Source organism: Callorhinus ursinus, unplaced genomic scaffold, assembly GCF_003265705.2.
Source record: "Callorhinus ursinus isolate GAN/ISIS: 27379988/994484 unplaced genomic scaffold, GSC_fseal_2.0 scaffold7, whole genome shotgun sequence".
Classification (NCBI taxonomy): domain Eukaryota; kingdom Metazoa; phylum Chordata; class Mammalia; order Carnivora; family Otariidae; genus Callorhinus; species Callorhinus ursinus.
The window spans coordinates 29,122,582-29,146,410 of NW_027397069.1; the positions used below are offsets into that span (position 1 = coordinate 29,122,582).

General features: G+C 37.9%; 1 protein-coding gene across 8 annotated transcripts in view; it reads right to left on the bottom strand.

Annotated features, from left to right (window-relative positions):
* PIBF1 (progesterone immunomodulatory binding factor 1) overlaps window positions 1–23,829 on the bottom strand; it is a 243,466-nt gene that overhangs the window by 40,573 nt on the left and 179,064 nt on the right. For 6 of the 8 annotated variants that reach the window (XR_012378761.1, XR_012378764.1, XR_012378765.1 and 3 more), the window contains one exon: window positions 6,924–7,097. The exons of the other annotated variants lie outside the window; for them this stretch is intronic. Coding sequence is in view for 2 of the 6 variants with exons in the window: in XM_073894444.1 (XP_073750545.1) it covers window positions 6,924–7,097 (174 nt within the window). In the remaining 4 variants the exon portion in view is untranslated. The remainder of the gene's footprint in view (window positions 1–6,923; window positions 7,098–23,829) is intronic. 8 annotated transcript variants of the gene reach the window in all.

Genomic DNA, 23,829 nt, shown 5'->3' on the forward strand with positions numbered 1-23,829 from the left:
AAAAAAAAAAAAAGAAAACGTCAGAGTACCTGCCATAGCTGGGGTAAATTCTGTTTTGAGAAAGTGTGTAATCATCACTAGGTCACAATGCGAACTGGTTTTTTAACTGTGGCTCCTGGACAAAAAAAAATCTGGAAGTAGCTTCTACAGACCAAGCTACAGACCTTCAAGCTTATAGTCCAGGGTAGAGGATTTGTACATCTGTGTTTTCTCATTTGACTGATACAAAAAATATTATTGCTCTGTGTACATGGGAAGAAGATAAATAAAACTTTCGATATTAAAAAGGAATCTTAAGATCCAAAAAGGACAGTACAAGAATTTCAGTAGCAGACAATTCTTCCTGACTCCTTTTATCTGTGTTTGGTCCACAGCAGACCACCTCCCCCCTCCCCTCCCCACCAATACATTCTTTATCAGATGTGTTAATGAGGTAGATTTGCCACAGTCTAGTGTGCCTCTTTCCAGGGATTAGCTGCTTTTCCACTGCATAAACTGACTTTTGAGATATTTGATCTCTCATAGGTTCCATTACATGAAACCCTTTTTATATGTATATATGGCATATAGCTCTAATTTTTATGTGCTGGTTTAGGTTAATTGTATTTGTGATTTTACAAAGAAACAGTACGAATTAGTGAAAACTTTGGATTATCAGTTGAGTGTTAACAAACCTTAAGTAAACTGTACTCCAGATTTAGGGAAGAGCTCAGAGGGCTGTGGCAGAAACAAATGACAGGATTAACTGGAAACCTACCAGGACTAATCTACCTTGTTACAATGTGATTCTGGAGATAAATAACTGATAAGATAGGTACCTTTGTGTCATCGACAAGCAGTCAACTAAAACATTAATATATTCCTTGGGGATTCTAACACACTGAGAAAGTATTTTAAAAATGAGAAAGAATGATGATAATACAGATATCATACACCTGGTGGATTATTCCTGGAATCTAGAAAAAAAGCTAGAAATTAAGAATCTATTTGTGTTCAACCACCAGAAAAGTGCCACTTTTCTAAAGAAAAGAAAGATGCTGTCTAGTAGATATAGTAACTTCGTTTTCCAGAAAAAGATATAAGCTGGGAATCCCAGAAATAAATATTTAAAGTCTTCACAGGCAGGGCCCAACCTAAGTGAGTCTAGGACAGCTGACCTGGCTTTCCTACCAACTAAATGAGAGACTGTCCCATCTCATTCAACCTTCACTGCTCTACTTCCATGCTCACAAAGAAATTCCTTATTTCTAAACTAGCTTACCAGCTAAAGCACATCAGGAAGACGTTGCAATTAGAATTCATGATGCTAGGAACTGAAAAGTCATTTTTTTGAAATGTAAATGTGCATAGCTACATATCTTGAGGTCTGAGCATACTTTGGTGAGATAAATCTAGATTCATCATCAAAAAAAGTGAGTCCAGGGTCTCAGTACAAATGTCACAAGGAAGCGTCATAGGTATGATGAACTGTTGATCCCCTCAGCCTCCAGAGATGGAGGCTTCAATCCACCAGCAAAGTTCTTTAACCTGGAGTGCCACACAAATGTGTGGTTATGTCTTGAGAAAGGTTGGGAGGTACAGAGTTAGCACACAACCCTGTAGTAAGGCTACCCCAGCGCGGCATCCTGTGTCACTTGTCTTAATACATCCAGTTGTATTCATTATATTACCATATTACAAGTAACTGCCAAATTCATTTGTGATGAGTGATGAGAAAAACTGCTTTTATAACCTATCTACTTAGAAAAAATAATTTTTAAATTGTGGTAAAATACACATAACAGAAAATTTGCCACCATTATCATTTTTAAGTGTACAGGTCATTTTAAGTATATTGACATTGTTGTGCGGCCATCATCACCATCCATCCACAACACCCTTTTCCTCATGTATAACTGAAATTCTGTCCCTGTTGAACAGTAGCTCCCCACGCCCCCAGTTCCTAGCAGCCACTGGTCCATTTTCTGCTTCTATGAATCTGACTACTGTAGGTATATCCCATTTACTTTTTTTTTTTTAAAGACTTATTTACTTATTTGTTTGACAGAGAGAGAGAGAGAGAGAGAAAGAGAGAGCTAGAGAGGGAACACAAGCAGGGGGAGTGGGAGAGGAGGGGCAGGCTTCCGGTGGAGCAGGGAGCCCCGTGTGGGGGTCGATCCCAGGACCCTGGGACCATGACCTGAGCCAAAGGCAGACACTTAACGACTGAGCCACCCAGGCGCCCCTATGCCATCTACTTTTATTTCCCCTTTTGTCCTAAGGAAAGTGTTAATGGGTCATGAAGTGACTGAAGTCAGGGATAAGAATGTAGTAAGAAAGGAATAAAATCCTGGGGCCCCTGGGTGGCTCAGTTGGTTAAGCATCCACCTTCGGCTCAGGTCAGAATTTCAGGGTCCTGGGATCGAGTCCCAAATTGGCCTCCTTGCTCAGTGGGGAGTCTGCTTCTCCCTCTCCTTCTGCCTGCCACTCCCCCTGCGTATGCTCTCTCTACTTCTCTCTGTCAAATAAATAAATAAATCTTAAAAAAAAGAAAGGAATAAACTCTAGATATAAAAAATACATATTAGACATCCTATTACTGAATAATGGAAAGAAGCACAAATCAGAAAATAATTTGTGAATATTGTACTTTTTCTGCCTTTGAAATTTCTCACTCTCTAACCCTCATTTTCACCTGTCAAAATCTTACACATTCTTCAAGGCCTGAATCTCAAATACTTTCTTTCTGCAGGAGCACATCAACATCATAGTATCTATTCTTTCTTTAAATTTCCATAGCACTTAGCATTTTATTTTACTTTAAAGTAGTCCACCCAATTTCATCTGTATCAAAATGATCAAATATTCTATAATGTTTAGCAAGGGTTCCTGCATGTAGTCAGGACAAACCTGTTGAACTAAATTGTACTTATTTGAACATTTTTTGTCTTCCAGATGACCACATGTAGCCTTCTAAATCACTTCTACAGAGTCATGTGGTGATATAGCCATTTACATTACATAAACGTAATTTACCTGTCCAAGAGATGCTAGCCATTGAGATAACCAATTGAAATTAAGGTCTGAACCCTATCATAAACTCACTGTCAACTGGAACCTCATACACAAAGTACTGGTGCTACTATTCTTGTGATGTTCCCTGCCCTCCCTGGAGCCTAAGGTTTTTTATTGTTTCAATGCTGACAATCTGCTTGGAGAAAAGACTAAGAGCAGGATTGCTAACATCTGCATTTTTTTTTTTTAAGATTTTATTTATTTATTCGACAGGGAGAGACACAGCAAGAGAGGGGACACAAGCAGGGGCAGAGGGAGAGGGAGAACCGGACTCCCCACTGAGCAAGGAGGCCAACGTGGAACTCGATCCCAGGACCCTGGGACCATGACCTGAGCCCAAGGCAGACGCTTAACGACTGAGCCACCCAGGCGCCCAACATCTGCACTTTTATTAAGAAAATAGTGACAATGATATGAATTCTGAGTAAAAATGCTGGTTTGGAAAAGGATGGTAGCAGAATACTAGCAAAAGTTAGTTCCATGCTGCTCTGGAAGGAAAAAGGAAAGTTGCTCCAAAGAGGATTAGAACAGCTCCAATTTTTTTCTAGAAAGGAGCAAGGTAAGCCTAGAGAAAAGGGCTAGCACAGCTAAAAGCTACCTTGAGAGAGAAAGTAGGTGATTAGCGGGAATGAACTCGGTGATTATGAATGAAAGGGACCGAGTTGGTGCTGTCCATTGTAGAAGTAGCACTAACCATAGTCTTGGGCACTAACCACAGCCTTGGGAGTTGCTGCTTTTCACTGTCCCTGTCCTTTTAGTGTTAACACTTAAGTACCCCACCCAGCAGAGTTTTAACAGCTAAGAAGATAAGTAAATCAGGAAGGCACCTAACCATTTCTTTTTTAAGTCCTCAATTCCAAATATTTATTGAGTATCAACTTTGTTCCTGGGCTGTGCAAGGCAGTGGAAACACAGCTCCTACACTTAACAGCACTTACATTCCATGGCTCAATCTAGTCTTTGTTGGGGCATTCAATGCCTGAAAAACAACTCTGCCCTATCTGTGATTTTAATGGCCAGAATTTGAGAAAGGTGTCTATCAAATGCACCTTTTGGGGTTCCCTTCATATATAAATTATCACATGGGTACTGTAAAAGGCTCATATGAATATAAAAGCATATAAAGACAAGTATCTCAAGTTCTTCTACATCACAGCTCTACCTCTACCCTATTGCCCCATTGACAGCAATTGTGTTTTCCTCATCTTTTCAATGCATATATGAATACACATCCATCCATCTATTCAGCATTAAATTTGGTATCAGGGAAAAATATCAATAGCAAATAATTTCAGCCAAAGGATCTGGAAGCAAATTAGAAATGTTTCCATTTTAGTTATAAAACTGTAAGACTGGGGCACCTGGGTGGCTCAGTCACTGGGTGTCTGCCTTCAGCTCAGGTCGTAATCCCAGGGTCCTGGGATTGAGCCCCACATCGGGCTCCCTGCTTGGCAAGAGGCCTGCTTCTCCCTCTCCCACTGCCCCCCTGCTTGTGTTCCTGCTCTCACTATCTCTCTCTGTCAAATAAATAAATAAAATCTTAAAAAAAACCTAAGATTATAAAATAACTAGATCTTATTTTCAAATATGTGCATCATAAATTCCTTATTAACAAGATTAGATGAGATGTAAGAAAAATGTTGCTATGGAAAATTGAAAATATTCAAAATAGTAACTATAAAAATTATAATGCCTGAAAAGAATAATAGCATATTAGTATAAAAGATGTCTGGACCTCATTTCATATGATCCCCCCCCCTCATTTTACAGATTAGAACCAGCTTAGAGTGTTTAAATGACTCCCTCCAGGTCACCCAGTCAATTCACATTAACAATTTTGCATTAGCACAGTCTTGGTTTGACTGGTTTACAGTATTAGCTCTCACTTTTCATTAGGGTATAGCTGAGCTCATGCTTTTTTTTTTTTTTTTTTTTTTAAAAGTAGGCTCCACACCCAACATGGGACTTGAACTCATGGCCCTGAGATTAAGAGCTATATGCTCTACTGACTGAACCAGCCAGGCACTCCTGAGCTCATACCTCTTTTGAAAAATTTTCCCTTATTATAAAAGAAATTAAGTTTATTATAGAAAAAAAAACCCAGAAAACACACATAGGCAAAAAGAAGGAAATAAAAACCACCCAATTAATACTTTATATTTTGAATCTTCTTAATTTTATTCTCACTGAATAACATTTTGAGGCACTGGAGAAATTTTACTGTTAATTATATACTGGTTGTAGTCAAGATATCAGAATCAGGTTACCAGACAAAGTCAGAAATGCAGGAGGTCAGGGTCAGAAGGAATAGTTCACTGCTTGGAACAGAGAAGGGTCAGAAAGGCAGATCAGACGGTGTGACAGGCTTTAAGTAATTGGCTGTATCTTGTGGTTTTCATCTGACCTTACTTATCCTATCAACATCTATGTATTAGATTATAATATAATAGACATATCATATTGTCTGCCATCATCTTAGCCCAGTTTCTGAGCCATGGTCCTTTGGAATAAATAGCTGTAGGCAGCTTATTTGGTACCATGCGATTTCTGCTCACTAGTAAGAGCGGCCATTCAGTAGCCCGACTAATAAATAACCTTACCAAGACTTGCCACAAAGGCGTATCACCCAACAAAAAGAAGCTGCGCCAATTAGATTCTTGTTTTTGGAAAATACACAGAGAACTAGGTTATAAGAGAGTAGATGTGGGAAGGAAGCGTGTCTCAAGACAAGGGGCCAAGAGCAAGTTAATGAGGAAGTGGAAACTATGAGTAAGCAGAAACTGGGAGAGAAACAAAGAGAAGCTGGTGTACCACCAGAGGAAAAGATCCCAGGACACAGCTGCGGAAATCCGGAAATCCGTATAGCTGCCTTGTTTCCTGGCTGGTCAATCTAGGCTTCCTGTTTTCTCTCTCCTGTCAGCTCAGTCTCCATTACCGCCACATGGATCCTTACAGTAATTATCCCTTATTCCATCTAAATTGTAACTCTCTGTCATTTTTAAAAAAGGGATGTTGAACCATGTAATAATCACCAAGCAATCTCTCATATCACATTGATCTCGAGCAGCATTATCTGAATGTATAATGAAGTAGCTTAGATCAGGAGCTCCCATACTCGACCAATTATTATAATCATCTTGGAAGTTTTAAAAAACTACGATTCTGGGGTTTCACTAAATCAGAGTATCACAGAGAAAAATCTGTCTGGTTTTAAGTGTCTGTTCAGATGGTAAAAATCACATTTCTTCTGGAAAATTAAAGCAAGGATGGGAAACCATGTTAAAGTGTAATATTTAATAATGTTACTATTTTGATTCTGTTGCCTTTTATTTTTATTCTTATTTGTTAAAACATCATTTTCAGTTATTTTCTCTTTTAATCCAAATTTTTCTAATTTTCTGTTTTTTGAATGATTACATGTACATTTCTACCTAAAAATGCATTTTAGTTTATGTTAATATGATTGGTTTTGTACTTTATGAAGAGCCTCTTACAGCAGAATATACTAATTACAAGTAAGAGGGGGAAGGAGATATTTTGCATGTCTTTTTATTCTTAGGTAAATTAAAAACTCGTATCTTATACAAAATGTCCCTCTGAGTCCCCTACAAGTCCTGAAGACCAGAGGAGGTAAATGCTACATTAAGGCTCATTTCTGGGCAAGCCCAATATGTTAACTAAAAACCAACTATCAGTTGTAAGGTAGGTAATACATACATTCAGAAAAGGGATTAATAATAGATCTCTCAAGGCCTTTTAATAAAACTGAAAAGTAGTTTAAAGCCAATATGAATAAGAGGTAAGAAACTTAAATATACTTATGAAAATCAGAGATATTAAAATTTTAAGTTAATATTGGTTGTACTTACAAAGAGTGTTGGTTTGGGTATAAATATATTGTCTTCATGTTCCCTAGGCACATTTAAAGTCTTTGATTTATGATTCTCTGTCATATTTTTTGCATCTGTTTTAGTAAGAAGTAACTGGTCCTCAGAGTGCTTACTACGCATATTGGTGACAATCTGTTTAATTGCTGCCAATTCCTGTTGATAGATGAAAACAGAAGATAATGGCAAGTGTGATTTTAGCAAGCAGACTAAAAATGATGGATGGTAAAACATTTATTTTTACTCTTGAAGTAGAAGAAACATTTGAAGCAATCACTATATGAATGAGGTGAGCTATGAAACTAACAACATGTCAATGTACAATGCTGCACATAATTATCGATTCATACCATTAGTATTTTTAGGATGGTAAGTGATAAATATATCATTCCATGCTCTAGTGGGCCCCTGATTTTTCTGCATATTGGGATCACCTGTGGCACTTCAAAAACTACTGATGTCTGTGTCCCACCCGCAGAGATTGTGAGTAACTGGGCAAGGAGATGGCCTTGGCTTTGGAATTTTCTAAAGATCTCCAAGTGATTCTAACCAGACAAACCTCGGAACCACTGGCAGAGCTACTTTCCGCCGAAGCTTTTCTACACCTCTTTGTTGAGTAGATGATTTAGGCACTTAATTTTTTCTCTTCCTCCTCTTCAATTATCAAAATTTCCTTTTGAAGTTTTATAAGAAGATGGTAGGGAAAAAGAGTCCAAAACTCTTTTTCTTGCCTACTAATCACCAGTTCAAACCTTAAGTTTAATACAACTTCAGGATTTCTTCAATCATGTCATTCCCTATTCTTTTACAAATGAAAACTGGAGTTGGCTTTAGCAGTTGCTGTTTGAACTAAGAATTAATTTTGCTGAACTTGTTAAAGAGCTCAGATCACAATTTTCAGTCATTCCCCTTCTCAGTCTATTTTGTCTTTTATTTCTCCCCACAGTCAAACTGTTAGCATCTAACACTACTTAGTGGATATTTATGATTAATTACTAAATTCATTCAGTCAAATACAAGCATGTGGAGAGAGGGCAGATTAAACTCTCCTTTACCTTATTATCTGTAGGACAGTGGTGGGCTAGGTTGGAAGTCATTTTTCCCCTATTATTTTATTTCATTTTCATGCCAAGACACCAAAGTTATGGTGGCAGAGAGCTATTCTGCTCCCTTCTACTAATCTGTTTATAGACATCAGCTCTGGGTCACAGCAAGTTCCTACAGGCCTTTTTTTTTTTTTTTTTTTTTCCCCTGGCTGTCATTAGTTCTATTTAGAACCATCTCGCTTGAGTGGGTATTTTAACACAGAGCTGTTGAGTTCAAGCCACCAAGCCTTAATAAATCTTAGGGCCAACAGAGGAGCTGGATGAAATGGTGCTGGAATCGTTCTTCTCCTTTCTGAAGTCCTGGGGTTGGCTTGGTGGAGGCACATGAGAATGTGTGCACCTTCAGACACTGCCAATCTGATATAATATCATTTGAGCCTTTTGAGGGATACTTCTGCTTTCAAGATTATGTTATGTCATTTATATGCTCTCCATAGTGAAGTACATAATCACTGATTTGATTTTAAACATGTCTGGTAAAACACGGCAGATTTTAGCTCCTGTTCTAGTTACCACTGTAAGGAGAAGGGGAAGGGGAGATGATGGGCTCTCAGGCTATCGAAAGAAAACTTTCTCTCTGAAAGAACCTACGTTTACTTGCCATAACTTTTGTATCTTGGCATGAAGATAAAATAATAGGAAAAACTAACCTCTAACACAACCTACTACTAATCTACAGATTAGTAAGGTAAAGGGGATCATATTTGTTGGCGAAGGGGACGGGTGGGGCAATAAAGATGAGGAGGGAGAGGGAGGAAGGAGGTGCAGGTACATTAGGCAGAGGGCTTTGGCCCCTAAGTGCTGGGGAGGAGGCCGCCATTTTGTTTCTCTTTGCCTTCCTTCTGCTGCTGGTAGAGGAGCAGTTACAGGAAACAGCTCATTCCTGACGCTGGTCAGGAGACAGAAGGGAAATTCATAGGTCTTTGCTTCATCCAGACTAGGATCACCTCAATTTAGGGTGTTGGCACAGTCTACTTTCATTCTTCTGGCTGCATTAGACAATGTTAGCATGGTTTCTGAAATGCAGGTAAAGAACACTGTACAAGTAACACAGTTCTATAAAATTCCCACTACAAAAATGCAGCTACAGTGGATACCAAGAGAACATGTAGAAAAGTTTTGCTCAGTTTTATTATGTTTGGTTACATAAATGATCCATCCCTTTTATGCCAATGGTAAATTTGGGGAATGAAAATTCCCCTTTAACATCAAATAGTATCCACAATACCATCATGTACTGAACACACAGAAAGCCAAGCACATGTACTGGAAATATTTTGGCATTAGGTTAGAAGTCAAAGACACATCTATTCCTGACTCTGTTATTCACTATGTAAACTTAGGCAATCTACTCTGGTTCAATGAGCTTCAGTTTCCTAATTGATAAAACGTATGCTTGTGTTACCTTTTTGGATATTTGCCAGTCTGATAAGTGAGTATGTTTATTTTGCATTTCTTCTATGGAGAGGTTGAGCAGCTTTTCATATATTTAAGGGTATTTGATATTCTTGGCCCATTTTTCTCCTGGGTGATTGGTCATTTTCTTGCACATGTCAAGAAGCTCTTTATATGTTAGAGATTTTAGCCCTTTGTAATATGAGTGGGAGACCCCCCTTTATCTTTTATCTATGTTTATGCTTTTTTTTTTTTTTTGGCTATGCCGAACTTTCTGATTCTGATGTAGCTGAATATGTCAGTCTCTCATTTTACAGCCTTCTCTGTGTTTTCTTCTTCCATTTTCCTCAAGTTACTTTTATGCTTTCTTTTTCTTTTCCTTTTCAAACGTTTAGACCTCTGCTCTGTTTGAAGTTTATCCTGGATTATGGTGAAGGGTGTGGATTCCACATCTTTCCCCCAAAGCTATTCTGTGATAACATTATGTACTCACCCATTTCAGATGCTTATCTTTATCATACACTAAACTTCCATAAGTAGATGATTTATTCCTGGACTTTTAAACTCTATTCCAATAGTCTGCCAATTCATACACTCATGTCACACTGTTGTAATGTTTAATGATTTGGATATATTTTTGGCTCTATTCTTAGAGATACGGGTGGACTTAACATTAAATTAAAAGAAAAACTTAGAAGAACTGACTTTTATGATATTGAGTCTTTCTATCCATGACAATATTTTAATAGATCTTTCACCTACATTTTTGGCGTAAATTGTCATGCCCTTATTGGTATTATAATTATAAACAGAATGGTTGTAATTATGAGATCTCAATTCTCTGACAAAACAAAAATAAATAAACCAACATTAACATATACGAGCTAGAAAACTTACTTGTCACTACAAAACAGAATCGTTTGGTAAGATGAAGTCACCTGGAGATCTTCTGGTTCGTTGCTGATCTGGTTTGGTTCTTACCATGTTCTTGTCTGGCTCTTGATTATTGGCTCCATCTCCTATTTAAGATTCTGCTCTTATTGTTTGGACTTGACTTTTGCATTTCATTTCCCTAGCTTTTGATTCTGCTTTTCTCTGGTTTTAAACCATCCTTTTCTGATTGGTCAGTAGGGTTATTTGTGCTTATATTTGATGACTTATAAATACTGTTCACTGCAGAGCAGAGAATGTGATTAGATGCACAAGAAAGGAACCTCTGATGTTCAAAGGAGAATGTTTCAAGTATCATGTTCAATTGAATTCTTTTTCTTACATTGCATCTATTGCTTAAAATCATGCAATTTACCTGGGTTCCTATTTGTACTCTGACTTTCTAAAAGAGATTTCCCTCCTCCTTAGAGTTCCTGCCTTTTATTTTTTTTTTCTCATTGATGGAAACAATACATGCCTTTTCCCATATTACCTAAGATTATCTAGCTTCTTAATCATGTTATTTATTAGTTGGGTTCCATTTTGTAGACTGCTTTTAAGACTGATGCCCAGTTATTATTTTGAAATTTCTTTTTATTACTTTGTTTCTTCATCATTTATCTTGGCAAGTTTCATTATTTCTGAGAGGGTATTGTGGAAGAAAGTATTGTGCTTTTCTTCAGGACTTTGATGGTATTACTTCGTTGTTTCCTAAAGTCAAATTTCTGAGAACTACGATGCCAAGCTGATTCTTATTTCATTTGTTTTTTTTCTTTCCCAAAGTTTTTTCTTTTTTATTATTATGTTCAGTTAGCCACTGTATAGTACATAATTAGTTTTTGATGTAGTGTTCAATGATTCATTAGGGAAGAATGACACCCAGTGCTTATCACAACACGTGCCCTCCTCAATACCCATCACCCAGTTACCTCCTCCCCCCCCCCTCCTCTCTGTACCCTTCTCCTGGCATTTTTACTTACTTACAAGAATTTCATGATTTTTATTTTAGCAATTTTTGGAAATAAAATATCACCAATGTTTTTTTTTTTTTTGTTCTCTGTTTCTTATTTTATGGAAATACTACTTTCTCATATTTTTCTGAAAAAACGAATTACACCTTATAAGTTCTTTTCTGCTATGGAGTTTTGTTTTTGTTTTCTTTGGAGACCAGGGTCAGTTTCTCTGTTGTGATTTTTTTCCCCTTTTGTGTTATTAATTTTCTTCTAGTTTCTGACAGTCTTTGGTGTGTGTTCCAAATTATGAACAAAGAACCAGATTAAAAGTTTTCTTTCTGTTTTTCATTTCATTCATGTGAATGAAATAACGGAGTACTCTCTCTGAATACGTGGACGAGAAAATCTGTTGAGTAGGCTTCACTGTAGGGTTCATGCAGAAAGCAGGCTCTCTTCTCCAAAATGTCAAAATGTAGACTGCCCTAATCTGGAGTCCTTTATTTTGGCTGTTTTAGCCTATTCTTGGCAAATGCTCCATTAATTTCTCAAAATATTTTTAAAAATTCCCATTTTTTAAAATTATACAAGCATTACTTATTCATTGTAAAATTCAAATACCGTAAAAGTGACATGCCCCAATCCTCTTTCCCTTTAACCACTAGTTTGAGATATTTAAATACTATTCTACATACATAGTCTGATTTATAATAACAGTCATTAATTCCGACACTTTTATGCTGCTTTTCAAAAAGCTAGTAGTATATATGTTATAATCTAGTATATCAAATACATAAAAAAATTACAGTTTCAAGAATGATGAACCATTCATTAAAATTAACAACTCTAGAATTGCATCTGGCTATACAATTGAGACTTAGGACAAAACTGAAATAAAATGAAACAAAACCACATTGCAGTAAAATAATTACTATCAAAATGGAAGAATTAAGGGCAAGGACATTCTTATGAAACTTGCAGATGATGATGAGGAGGAGGAGGATGACTCTCATTGCATAAATAATCTCTCTAAAAGAGATAAACTGCTCTCTTGGATCCCAAATCACATATCTTGGCCATTTAATATAAACTATTTGCACAGAGTGGTGGTATATTAAAACAGCTCAACTGCAGAGCAGCTGCTTAACACTATTGCAGAGCTGATGCCAATAAATTGCTGAAAGTTGTAAACTCTGCAAAGATGCTGGCAAGGGGACACATAGATGGCATTTCTTGATGAAAATAGCTCTGACAAGTATAATGCAAAGTATGTGCTCCACGGGAGGTCAAATGTAAGTGTTTCTGCATAGGAATAACAACGTGTCCTGGTTAACAAGTCTGGTAATTCTGTGCATCTTTCCCACTTGAGGTACACAGGAGGTAAAAACCAACCTTGTTTTAAACCAAGTACGTGCATATTTTGGATATTTAAATTTCATCTGAAAGGGTATTTAAAAAACATTTTATTATGGAAACTTTCTAATATGCAAAGAATATATGAAGCTCTCAGTTCTACTGCCCAACTCTAACAATGGTCAACATTTTGTCCATATTGTTTTTTAAAACAGCTTTAGTGAGATATAATTCATAACCATACAATCATCCATTTAAACTGTATAATTCAATGGTTTTAAGTATATGCATGGATATGTGCACATTACATCATAGTCAATTTTAAAACTTTTTTATCACCTCAAAAAGAAACCTGGATTCCTTTAGGAATTACTCCTCGATCTCATCTTCCTCTCAACTTCCCAGCTCTAAGCAACCACTAATCTACTTTCTGCCTCCATAGATTGCCCTGTTCTAGACATCTCATATAAATGGAATCATAATATATGTAGTCTTTTGTTACTGGCTTCTTTCACTCAGCATAATGTTTTCAAGGTTCATCCGTGTTATAACATATATCAGTACCTCATTTCTTTTTATGGCCAAATAATACTCTACTGTATGGCTATACCATATTTTGTTTATCCATTCATCAGCTGATGGACATTTGGGTTGTTTCCACTTCTTAGCTGTTGTGAATAATGCTGCTATAAACATTCATGCACAAGTTTTTGTGCGGACATGCTTCATTTCTCCTGGGTATATACCTAGGAGTAGATTGCTGGGTCATATGGATCTCTGTTTAGTTGTTTGAGGGACTGCCAGACTGTTCTGTCAACAATGTTTTATCTATTTCCTTAACAGTTTTTCTGAAATATTTCAAAGCAGATTTCAGACCTGCAGATGATTTCACTTACAAATACTTTAGTAGAGATTTTTAATACATGATTTTTGAGGATGTTAAAATATACCTTGAATGTCAATGCCACTACACTCTAAACAATGGACAAAGCAGATTTTGTATGGCAGAACTGTGAGAGAATTGTTATCAGTATCTACAACTGCAAACTCCTATTTTTCAGTCCCTCCCTCAGTCTTCCCTTCGAAATACTTGCTCCCATTTGTAGGATAACCTTTCCCTGGGGTTGTCCCTTTGCCTCAAGGGGAGAATATAAAGTTTTTAGGTGTGGGGAGAGGAAGAGAGAGGACAAGAGCTAACATTCACTGAGTATCTACTATGTGCTAGGCTTTGTGCTACGTATTTTATATAATAATTTAATCCTCTTCCAGGGGCGTCTGGGTGGTGCTTTTGGTCGGGTGTCTGACTCTTGATCTCAGGGTCATGAGATTAAGCCCCATATCGGGCTCTGCTGCTTAAGACTCTCTCTCTCTCTCTCTCCCCCTCCCTCTTCCCCCGCTGCACTCACTCTCTCTCTCAAATAAATCTTTTGAAAAAAATAATAATTTAATGCTCTTCCAAATACCAAGAGGTAAATATTACTTCAATTTTGAAGATGAAGAAACGAGCTTAGAAGGTTTTAAGAAATTTAGCCAAGTCCATTAGTTACTAATAAGTGAAACCAGTTTTCAAATGTAGGTCTTTCTGCATTCAAAGCTGTCATTATTTATAAAATAGTGCATCTATCTTCTATCAAAGGCTTTGATACACACATACAAATTCAGGTTTGGAAGGGATCTTCAAGTTATTTAACCTGGCCTCCATACAAAACAAAACAAAACAACAGCAATAACAACAAAAAAACAAAGCAAAACAAAACAAATAAAACATGTCTCCTTATAATTTCTACTCTTAGGTTTTAATTCTAGCCTTTGGAGACATGTATAACAAGTCTATTATTGCTTCTTTCACATGCTTACTTTGAATTTCTTAGATTTCTCTAAATCATTTCTTCTGTGAACGCCCCCAGTTCACTCGTGTCTATTATGACTAAAAAGAATTCTTGAATTCTTTCACCATCCTGATTGTTCTCCTCAGAATACCTTCTAGTATTGAGAAGTTTTGGGCCTAGAACAGAACAAAGAAAGGAGTCTTGGCCAGAGCAGAGCAGAGTTAAGATCTAGCTTAGCTACTCCTCATTCTAAAGCATTTAAGATGACATTCACATTTTTGGAACCATACCTTATCTATGACTGAAAGCTTAGCAAGAGCTCAAGTATATACATGAATGAGAGACAACTGTGCTGTCATAGCCTAAGGGACATAACTAATCACCTGGTACATTCTTTCCTGAACTTGGATATAATCTAAGGTCATGCTCAACAGTGATCCAAGTAGAGGAAGCTAGTATTAACACAATAAAGTAGGCCCCTGAGTTGAAATCACTGCCATGGTTGACAAAACAGAAGTGTGGGCCCTTTGATTCCGTTCTCACTGGCTCGTACACACCCTCTACGTCGTCTGATTGCTGGATAGTGTCTCTTGGACTTCTGACTGCTCTGCCTTCCGGTACTCACGCTCTCTTGGTGCCCCGCTCTCCCTCTGTAACAGTCTTCATCTAGTTGCTGTCTAGTTTCTGGCCTTTACTATCTCAGTATAATCTGACAGGTTTTGATGCATATTCTAGCTGATTTCCATCATCGACATCAGACTCTAAACACTGTGCTCTACTTTGAGGACCTGTTTCCAGAGTACTGCTCACTCCAGTGCCTGTACTTTCTCCATGTTGTATTCCCAGCCTTCTTGCAGTGTTAGCTCCCTGATACGTGATCAGTGACTTAAGTTTGTATCAAAATACTGCCAATATGGTACCTGACGGGATTATGATATAATTACCTCATATCGTTAATCTCTCCTGGCCACCACACGTTTCCAGAGACCTATTTTATAGCTTTGCAGTTTTGTGTGTCTCCTCACGTTTTAGAATTGTTTGGTTTCTTAAAAACCTCTACAATTCTACTAAGAGAATCATAAAAACACAGGGATAGAAATGATAGCAAGAGGTCTTTACTTGTTCCTCACTGATTAAAAAAAAGTCAGAGAAATGTACTTACTATTTTTTTTTTTTTTAAGATTTTCATTTATTTGACAGAGAGAGGGAGAGAGCGCACAAGCAGGGGGAGCGGCAGGCAGAGGGAGAAGCAGGCTCTCCCCGCTGAGCCAGGAGCCCGATATGGGGCTTGATCCCAGGACCCTGGGATCATGATCTGAGCTGAAGGCAGACGCTTAACCGACTGAGCCACCCAAGCGCCCCTGTACTTACTTATTTAAAAGAAAATATGCCAAACTTCTTTTTTTTTTTTTAAAGATTTTATTTATTTATTTGAGAGAGAGAGAATGAGAGATAGAGAGCAAGAGAGGGAAGTGGGTCAGAGGGAGAAGCAGGCTCCCTGCTGAGGAGGGAGCCCGATGCGGGACTCGATCCCGGGACTCCAGGATCATGACCTGAGCCGAAGGCAGTCGCTTAACCAACTGAGCCACCCAGGCGCCCAATATGCCAAACTTCTAAAATACAGTGGGAAAAAATATTTCATTCTAAAATACAAAATCAAAAAACTAGGTAATAACAAGCCTATACGATACCTAAGAGATGTGAAAATGTGATGTGAAAAAAGCTAAAAGGGCATTATACACAGATAAAATACTCTTATGATCAGATATTATATTGCTTCACATAAGTGTTTCACTTGCAAGGTACAACAAAGATATTTGTAATTTTAAAGATGATGAAAAAGATTAAAGCAGCCAAAATACTTATGAAAATCAAAATAATTTAACCTAGTTCTACTAAGTTCTGTACAAGTCCACATAAACATAGAGGTCCACAGAGTACAATCTAAGGGAAATTCATGTGTCTTTTATGCAACTCAAAATCAAGGAGAGTTAACATTCCACGAGATGGACTGAGATTTAGCTGCTCCTTCTGTGAAATGGGTATAAGACCCTCACAGGTTTCTGTGAGGCTTAAAAAAAAGGGTATTAAAAAATTCCAAAGTCACTGGGCGCCTGGGTGGCTCAGTCGTTAAGCGTCTGCCTTCAGCTCAGGTCATGATCCCAGGGTCCGGGAATCGAGAGCCCCACATCGGGCTCCCTGCTCAGCAGAGGGCCTGCTTCTCCCTCTCCCACTCCCTCTGCTGGTGTTCCCTCTCTCGCTGTGTCTCTCTCAGTCAAAATAAACAAATAAAATCTTAAAAAAAAAATTCCAAAGTCACATATAAATATTAAACATTCTTATTATTAACTGAAAATTCTAGAAGGCAGAAGCACGGAGGAATAATTTAAAACTTTTCCTTTCTTTGATTCCTTAGTTCCTAGATATACTCGGTTGAAAGCAATCTGTAACTGATTTGTAAGTATGTTAGTCTATCATAATCGATCTGAAAATGTTTTAAACATTTGGAAGAAAGAAGCTATAAAAACTCAAGATATTATTATTGATATATAATAGGCTTGGTTCTGGCATACTTTTATTTCTTACTTAAAAAAATTTTTTTAAAGATTTTATTTATTTGAGAGAGAGAAAGAGAGTGAGCGAGAGACAGCACAAGCGGGGGCGGGGTGCGGGGTGGGGAGAGGCAGAGGGAAAGGGAGAAGCAGACTCTCCGCTGAGCAGGGAGCCCAACGCAGGGCTCTATCCCAGGACCCTGGGATCATGACCTGAGCCGAAGGCAGACGCTTAACCCACTGAGCCACCCAGGAGGCCCTGGGTCTGGCATACTTTTAAAAGTATGTGTAAACTTGGGCGCCTGGGTGGCTCAGTCGTTAAGTGTCCGCCTTCGGCTCAGGTCATGATCCCAGGGTCCTGGGATCAAGCCCCGCATCGGGCTCCCTGCCCCGCAGGAAGTCTGCTCCTCCCTCTCCCACTGCCCCTGCTTGTGTTCCCTCTCTCGCTGTCTCTCTCTCTGTCAAAAAATAAATAAAATCTTAAAAAAAAAAGTATATGTAAATTTGACATTAGCAATGAGTTATTTTTTGCAATATTTTAGTCCCCGAATTTCCTTGGACCTGAATTCACATACCTTTATGTGGAAAAAATAAGCATTCTAAAACTTTACAGAGAAAATATGACTTCCCTTGTTATGTGTGTTTTAGGTTTTCACTACAATAATTGTCCTTCTTTAAAATACTCACTTAAGGGGCGTCTGGGTGGCACAGTGGATTAAGCATCCAACTCTTGGTTTTGGCTCAGGTCATGATTTCAGGGTTGTGATCTTAGGGCCCTGATCTTAGGGTCATGAGATCGAGCCCTGTGTTGGGTTTATGCTCAGTGCAGAGTCTCCTAGGTCTTCTCTCTCCCCCTGCCCTCTGCACCCCCCAACCCACACGAACGGGCACTCTCTCTCTCTCTCAAATAATAAATCTTAAAAAAGAATTCACTTAAACTCACTAAATCAAAACAAATTTTAACTGGCAGAGCATCACTAAGATGAGAAACGTATGAATCTGAGGAATAATTACATCTTCATCTAAAGAAAAATTAACTTACACACTCAGTATTTTTTTTAGTCATGCTGATGTAAAATTTAACTACATAGGTATATAAAGAAAAACATGTAAAAGGTATTCTTAAGAAAATGTCAAAACAGTTAAGTATGAACCAAAAGGCATGACACACATATAGAAATATGTAATTTGTTTGAACCCTTTATGAAGTGGATTGCCTAAGGGGCACTTGTGGTGCTGAAACGTCCCTGAAACTTTCCGAGAAATCACAAAGAACATACAAGTTAGAATCTGGGAACATAAACATACCATAAAAGAATGATAATTATACTGTGACTTCACTTTTAGGAAACCTGGCTAACTGCAGGTTTGTTTTCTTGTTAAGTGATACACACTGCAGTAAGAGGCAAGTATTCTGGGCTAATGGGAGTCCAACATTCAGGCAAGAATAGGGCTCTGCATATTCTAGGAACCTTAGTAAGGAGTGGTTAGTTAATTCTGGTTACATACTAACTGAAATGCCAGTAGACCCTGAAAGACATTATTGGTAGAAGCACTAACTAAAAGGGTAGAAGAATCTCAGGTCTTAGAAATATGTATCATTTTTGATACAGATATGATACAAATTTTGATACAAATATGTATCATTTTTGAGAGGCTTGATACCCATAAGGTTGCTTGTGGGTACAGGTACCATGTCCAGGGTTTTAGGAGTAGCTTTATTTTAGACAAACTTTACAGATATGACTTCCTAGCGGCTACTTTTAGATAATTCTCTGAAACTGTTCTTGGGTGTAGGAGAGCTTCTTCAGTTAAAATGATATCAGTTGTCAGTGTATTTTACTATCTGAGGGAAGGGGATGAGGCTATATTAAAGGTTAGTTTCTGAAGTTTTCTATTTGACTATTCTATTTGACAGTTTCAAATGCAATTACAATTGAAGAGGTGAAGGACCATAACAAACATTCAACTGAGTACTTATTATGTGCTAAATACTGTGCTTAAGGCTAATATATTAGGAAAAATGAGGCACTTTACTGGCCAAGTCATATGCATAATTATATAGTGATGTGAACATTAATAGAAATATTTTAAAAATTACTGGAAAGAAGTAGAAAAAAGGGATAAATTTTTCTTTGTCAAACTTTGAGAGACCTTCAAAGAATATGTAACATTTGGATTGACTCTTGACACAGAAGGAAAATAGAAAAAGGAACCACATTCATTGAGTCACGTGCCTGTTACACGCCAGGAATGTTACTACAGTATTTAATTCTCATATAGTCCTGCAAGGTAGACATTACCTTTACACACGAGGAAAGGGAGTTTAGAGGGGTTAAATTACCGTCACAAGAATCCACAGCTATCAAGTGGTAGAGCTGTGATAGGAACTCATATCTTGTCTGACTTTGGCTTTTTTCACAGTAGTTTAAAATGTAGGTGACATAAAGAATATAAAGGTAATTCCAACCGTACCTTACAATTCTAACAAGAGATCTGAACACATATATACGCATGTACACTAGAAGGTAGAATGTAATTCTGGACCAATCCCATTGTCCATCTTCTCCATGTTTATACCTACCATGCTGAATGCTATGAGAGAAAAATTGCGCAGAATGGTACTACTATAAACACATGGTGTTTCAACTTGGCAATTATTTGGTGTTTCCATAATACATATTGCTCATTTACTGTGTAGCTATTTGAAAATTCTATTTTCCTCAAAATTCTGACGCTAGCAAATCTCCTGCCATTAGAGCACAGCCATTGGATGGGAACTGCCTATATTCTTACCACCAAACCCACAAACTCATTTTTATCTTTACATAATCTTTATTTCTATCTTCAAAATAGAAAAGGTGCCCCTCCTGTCTAAAGTTGAATCCCATCACTTGTGCTCTGGATCTCCTTCTTCCCCAACACTTTGCTCAATTGATTCTCTTGTTTGTACCTACAATGTCTCTCTCTACCTGGCTCCTTCCCATCACCATTTAAACTGGATACTCTCTAGCTGTGAGAGGTAAAAGCCCTTGACCTCATGCCCCCCCACCCCCATCATCCCATATTCTCTGATTTAAATATCTTAATGGTTGTCTATTTTTCCTACGACCATTTTTCAACTTCTGCTCATTCATCAATTCACTGCAGTCTGCTTTTTGGCTCCACTGAAACTGATGTACCATTTTGTTAAATTCAATCGATGCTTTCTTTTCATCTTTGTTTGATTTGGCCCCTTGACAGCCCATTGTCACTGGTCAGATTCTACTCTCCTTCTGATGTTCCTGTCATTTCTCTGGTTACCCCGCCTTCTAATTTGTGTAAACTCTTTTTCCTCTGCCCATCCCTTAAATGTTGGTGCTCTTCAAGATTCTGGCCTAGGCCTTTTTCTGCTCTCATTCTATGTAGTTCATTTACCAGGTCATTTAAACCCTTCCATATAAAGCACCATCTTTACTGGACATATCCACTTAGGTATTTCCTTGAGCTTTTCTTCTCCAAATCTATTTCTCCCATGTGTTTTGTGGCACCACCATAAACCCAGGACAAAAGCCAAAACCTTGGGCATCAATTCTCATACCTCCTCTCTTCAACATTTCCTGGATCCAATCACCAAACCCTATGATTCTGCTTTCTTTCCTTTTTCTTTTTTGGATTTATTTACTTATTTATTTATTTGAGAAAGAGCGAGAGAGAGCACAGAGGCAGAGGGAGAAGCAGGCTCCCCACCGAGCAGAGAGCCTGACGTGGGGCTCGATCCCAGGACCCTGAGATCATGGCCTGAGCTGAAGGCAGATGCTTAACGACTGAGCCACCCAGGCGCCCCGTGATTCTGCTTTCTAAATAGCTTTCAAATTAGTCCATTCTTGTTGGACACCATCATCGCCAGTCTGGTTCAAGACACCCTCATAACTCACTGAAATACTGGAAAAGCTTCCTAATCGGGGTTCTAACCACTACCCTTAATACAGTTACAGAAGAAATCACAAAGGGGTTTTACATCAGCTTCTTAAAATTATGCACAGTATTCTAGTAGACATTTGGCTTATTAAAGATGCTTTTCCTACCCTTGAAAACTTATATTCTGAGGGCACATGATGAAATATATACTCAGAAAAGCAGAATGAGAATTTCCAAGTCAGCAAATCTTATTTTAAAAAGCAAAGATGAGTGGATAAAAATGGATGAAAAATGAAAGCCACTTAAGAAACGATTCTTGAGAAGTACACTCAACAAGAAAGAAGATATTCTAGGGGCGCCTGGGTGGCTCAGTCATTAAGTGTCTGCCTTCGGCTCAGGTCATGATCCCAGGGTCCTGGGATCGAGCCCCACATCGGGCTCCCTGCTCATTCTAACATTCTAAGGAATTACATTTCTTATACTCAACTGAATGTTGAACTTGAAGCCCTGCTACCCTTCTCCAAGAATGAGATCCTATCAGTTGCTCTTTGCCTTTACCTCTTTTTTCTCATTATTTAAGATTTATATTATTTTATATTTTTATACCTAAGATGTGTTAGCACAAGTGAAAACATTTAAGGGTAAAAAAGATCACAACCCACTTAAAGGAAACTGAAAAAGTTATTCGGAGGCATCAAAAGTGAAAGAGGAAAAAAAGAGATCATAACACCTGGATAAGATATTCAGCTCTGAGTTTTTTGGCACCTAAGACAAAAAGGAAACACATTAAATTACACAGTTTTCACTTTCTGACAAAAAGAAAGAATATAACTTCATCTACAGAGGCAAAAACTTTCCTGGAACTAATGCAAGCAATAATTCATCGTGAGATTTTTGTCTAAATGGGACTAAGGAAAAAGATCATAAACTTTTGTTTCAGGAAAAAAAAGTATTTGCTTTTAGTTTTGACAGTAAGTAGGTAATCATGGTTCAGGTCCGTAACTCTTATCAGCCTCAGTTTCATCTGTAAAAGTGGGGACAATGAGATTTAATTCTGTGATATTTAACTTAGCTACTTTTAAAGTGAATCATTTTGATCTAACACTAATATAGAAAATAAAACCCTTTATGGCCATGCCCCAGTGTCCTAGAACTGTCAACCTAGAATTATCTCATCTGTTTTCTTTCTTCATCTAACACATACTTGCCTACTGTAAATGAGTGGATGATCTCATTTTATATTACACGACCGTCTAAAGTCTTATTGGAACTAAATGACACTGCTTAAAAAGTTAGAGCTAGAGGTGTCCAGTGTAAAAAAGACAATGAAAAATTTAAAATGTGCATTTGATCACATGTGGATTTAAACTCAGAAAATTTAGCTGATTAAAGCAGTGACTCATATTAGACAATTTTCCCAGGGTCCTGCCTAGTGTGGGGCAAGCTCTCATGTGCACTGTGCATGACTGTGGGAATGGGCCTCTCCTACATTTTGTGCCCTAGGGCCTTGCTGGCCTCACCTTAGTCTTAACCCTGATTTTCACTTTCAAAAAATTTTATTTATCAGAGGTATTCTTATCCAACTGTTATTTATTGGCTATTTTAAGCACTTGACTCTCATAGCCTTAAAACGAATATATCAATCCTGCAGACTCTGTTTCTTCTTCTTCTTTTTTTAAAGATTTTATTTATTTGAGAGAGAGAGAGAGAGAGAGAGAGAGAGGGAGGGAGCACGAGCAGGGGGAGGGGCAGAGGGAGAGGAAGAAGAAGACTCCCCGCTGAGCGCGCAGCCCAAAGCAGGGCTCAATCCCAGAACCCTGAGATCATGACCTGAGCCCAAAGACAGATGCTTAACGGACTGAGCTCACTCAGGTGCCCCGACTCTCTGTTTCATCAGGTAAATATTTAAGTGAATAGTCAAGCACCGCCCTGGGTCACCTACCATTCTCTTTCCATATAAGCAGTTTACACTTGCTTCTGTATCTGCATGCTCTATACAAGTTGGAATTAAACTGTTTCTTGGAAAAAGATGAAAAATTTGTATCACGTTTGTTTTATTAAACTTTAATTTTTATTTTGCTTTGAAAAGAAAAAAGCTCCTTTTCTTTTGATGTATGGCATTAAGAAAAATCACAATGTTGGATTATTAAAATATAATTGTCAAAATAAAGATACTATCAAATGCATGAAAATTACCTGATAATTAGATATGCATCCATGCAAATTTCATTGATGCCACATTGCAGTTTCATCTTGCTAGTACTTAACTTCTATGTTTAAACATATTTCCTTCTAAACTCACATAATTTTCAACCCACTAAGTAGAACTTTTAGTTTTTATTTGGACTCATGAATAATGTGATTCCAAGCATGATGTACAAAATATATAAAGTTGCTCATATATTTTTCAGAGTCTAGCATAATCTTCTAAAAACAAATGAGAATTGCCCTTCCAAAAAAATACTTGTTATGCAGCTTTGTGAAAAAAAAGTTGGTATGCCTGAATGGACATCTGCAATTACTATTTCTTCCTTCCTCCCTCCCTCCCTCCCTCACTCCCTTCCTTTCTTGTTTTTGAGAGAGTATGCGTGAGTATGCCCGCAAGTGGTGGGGGGGGGGGAGGCAGAGGGAGAAAGAAAATCTTAAGCAGGCTCCATGCCTAGCGTGGAGCCCAAGGCAGGGCTCAATCTCATATCCTGAGATCATGACCTGAGCAGAAATCGAGTCAGATGCTTGGCTGAATGAGCCACCCAGGCAACCCTGTAGTTACTATTTCTTAAATATTCAAGTTTTAAAACATTTGTGAAAATCCACAGAGTGAATGAATCAGGCTTCCACAGTGAAGAAACAATTACTTGAGGGCAGAATCTTAG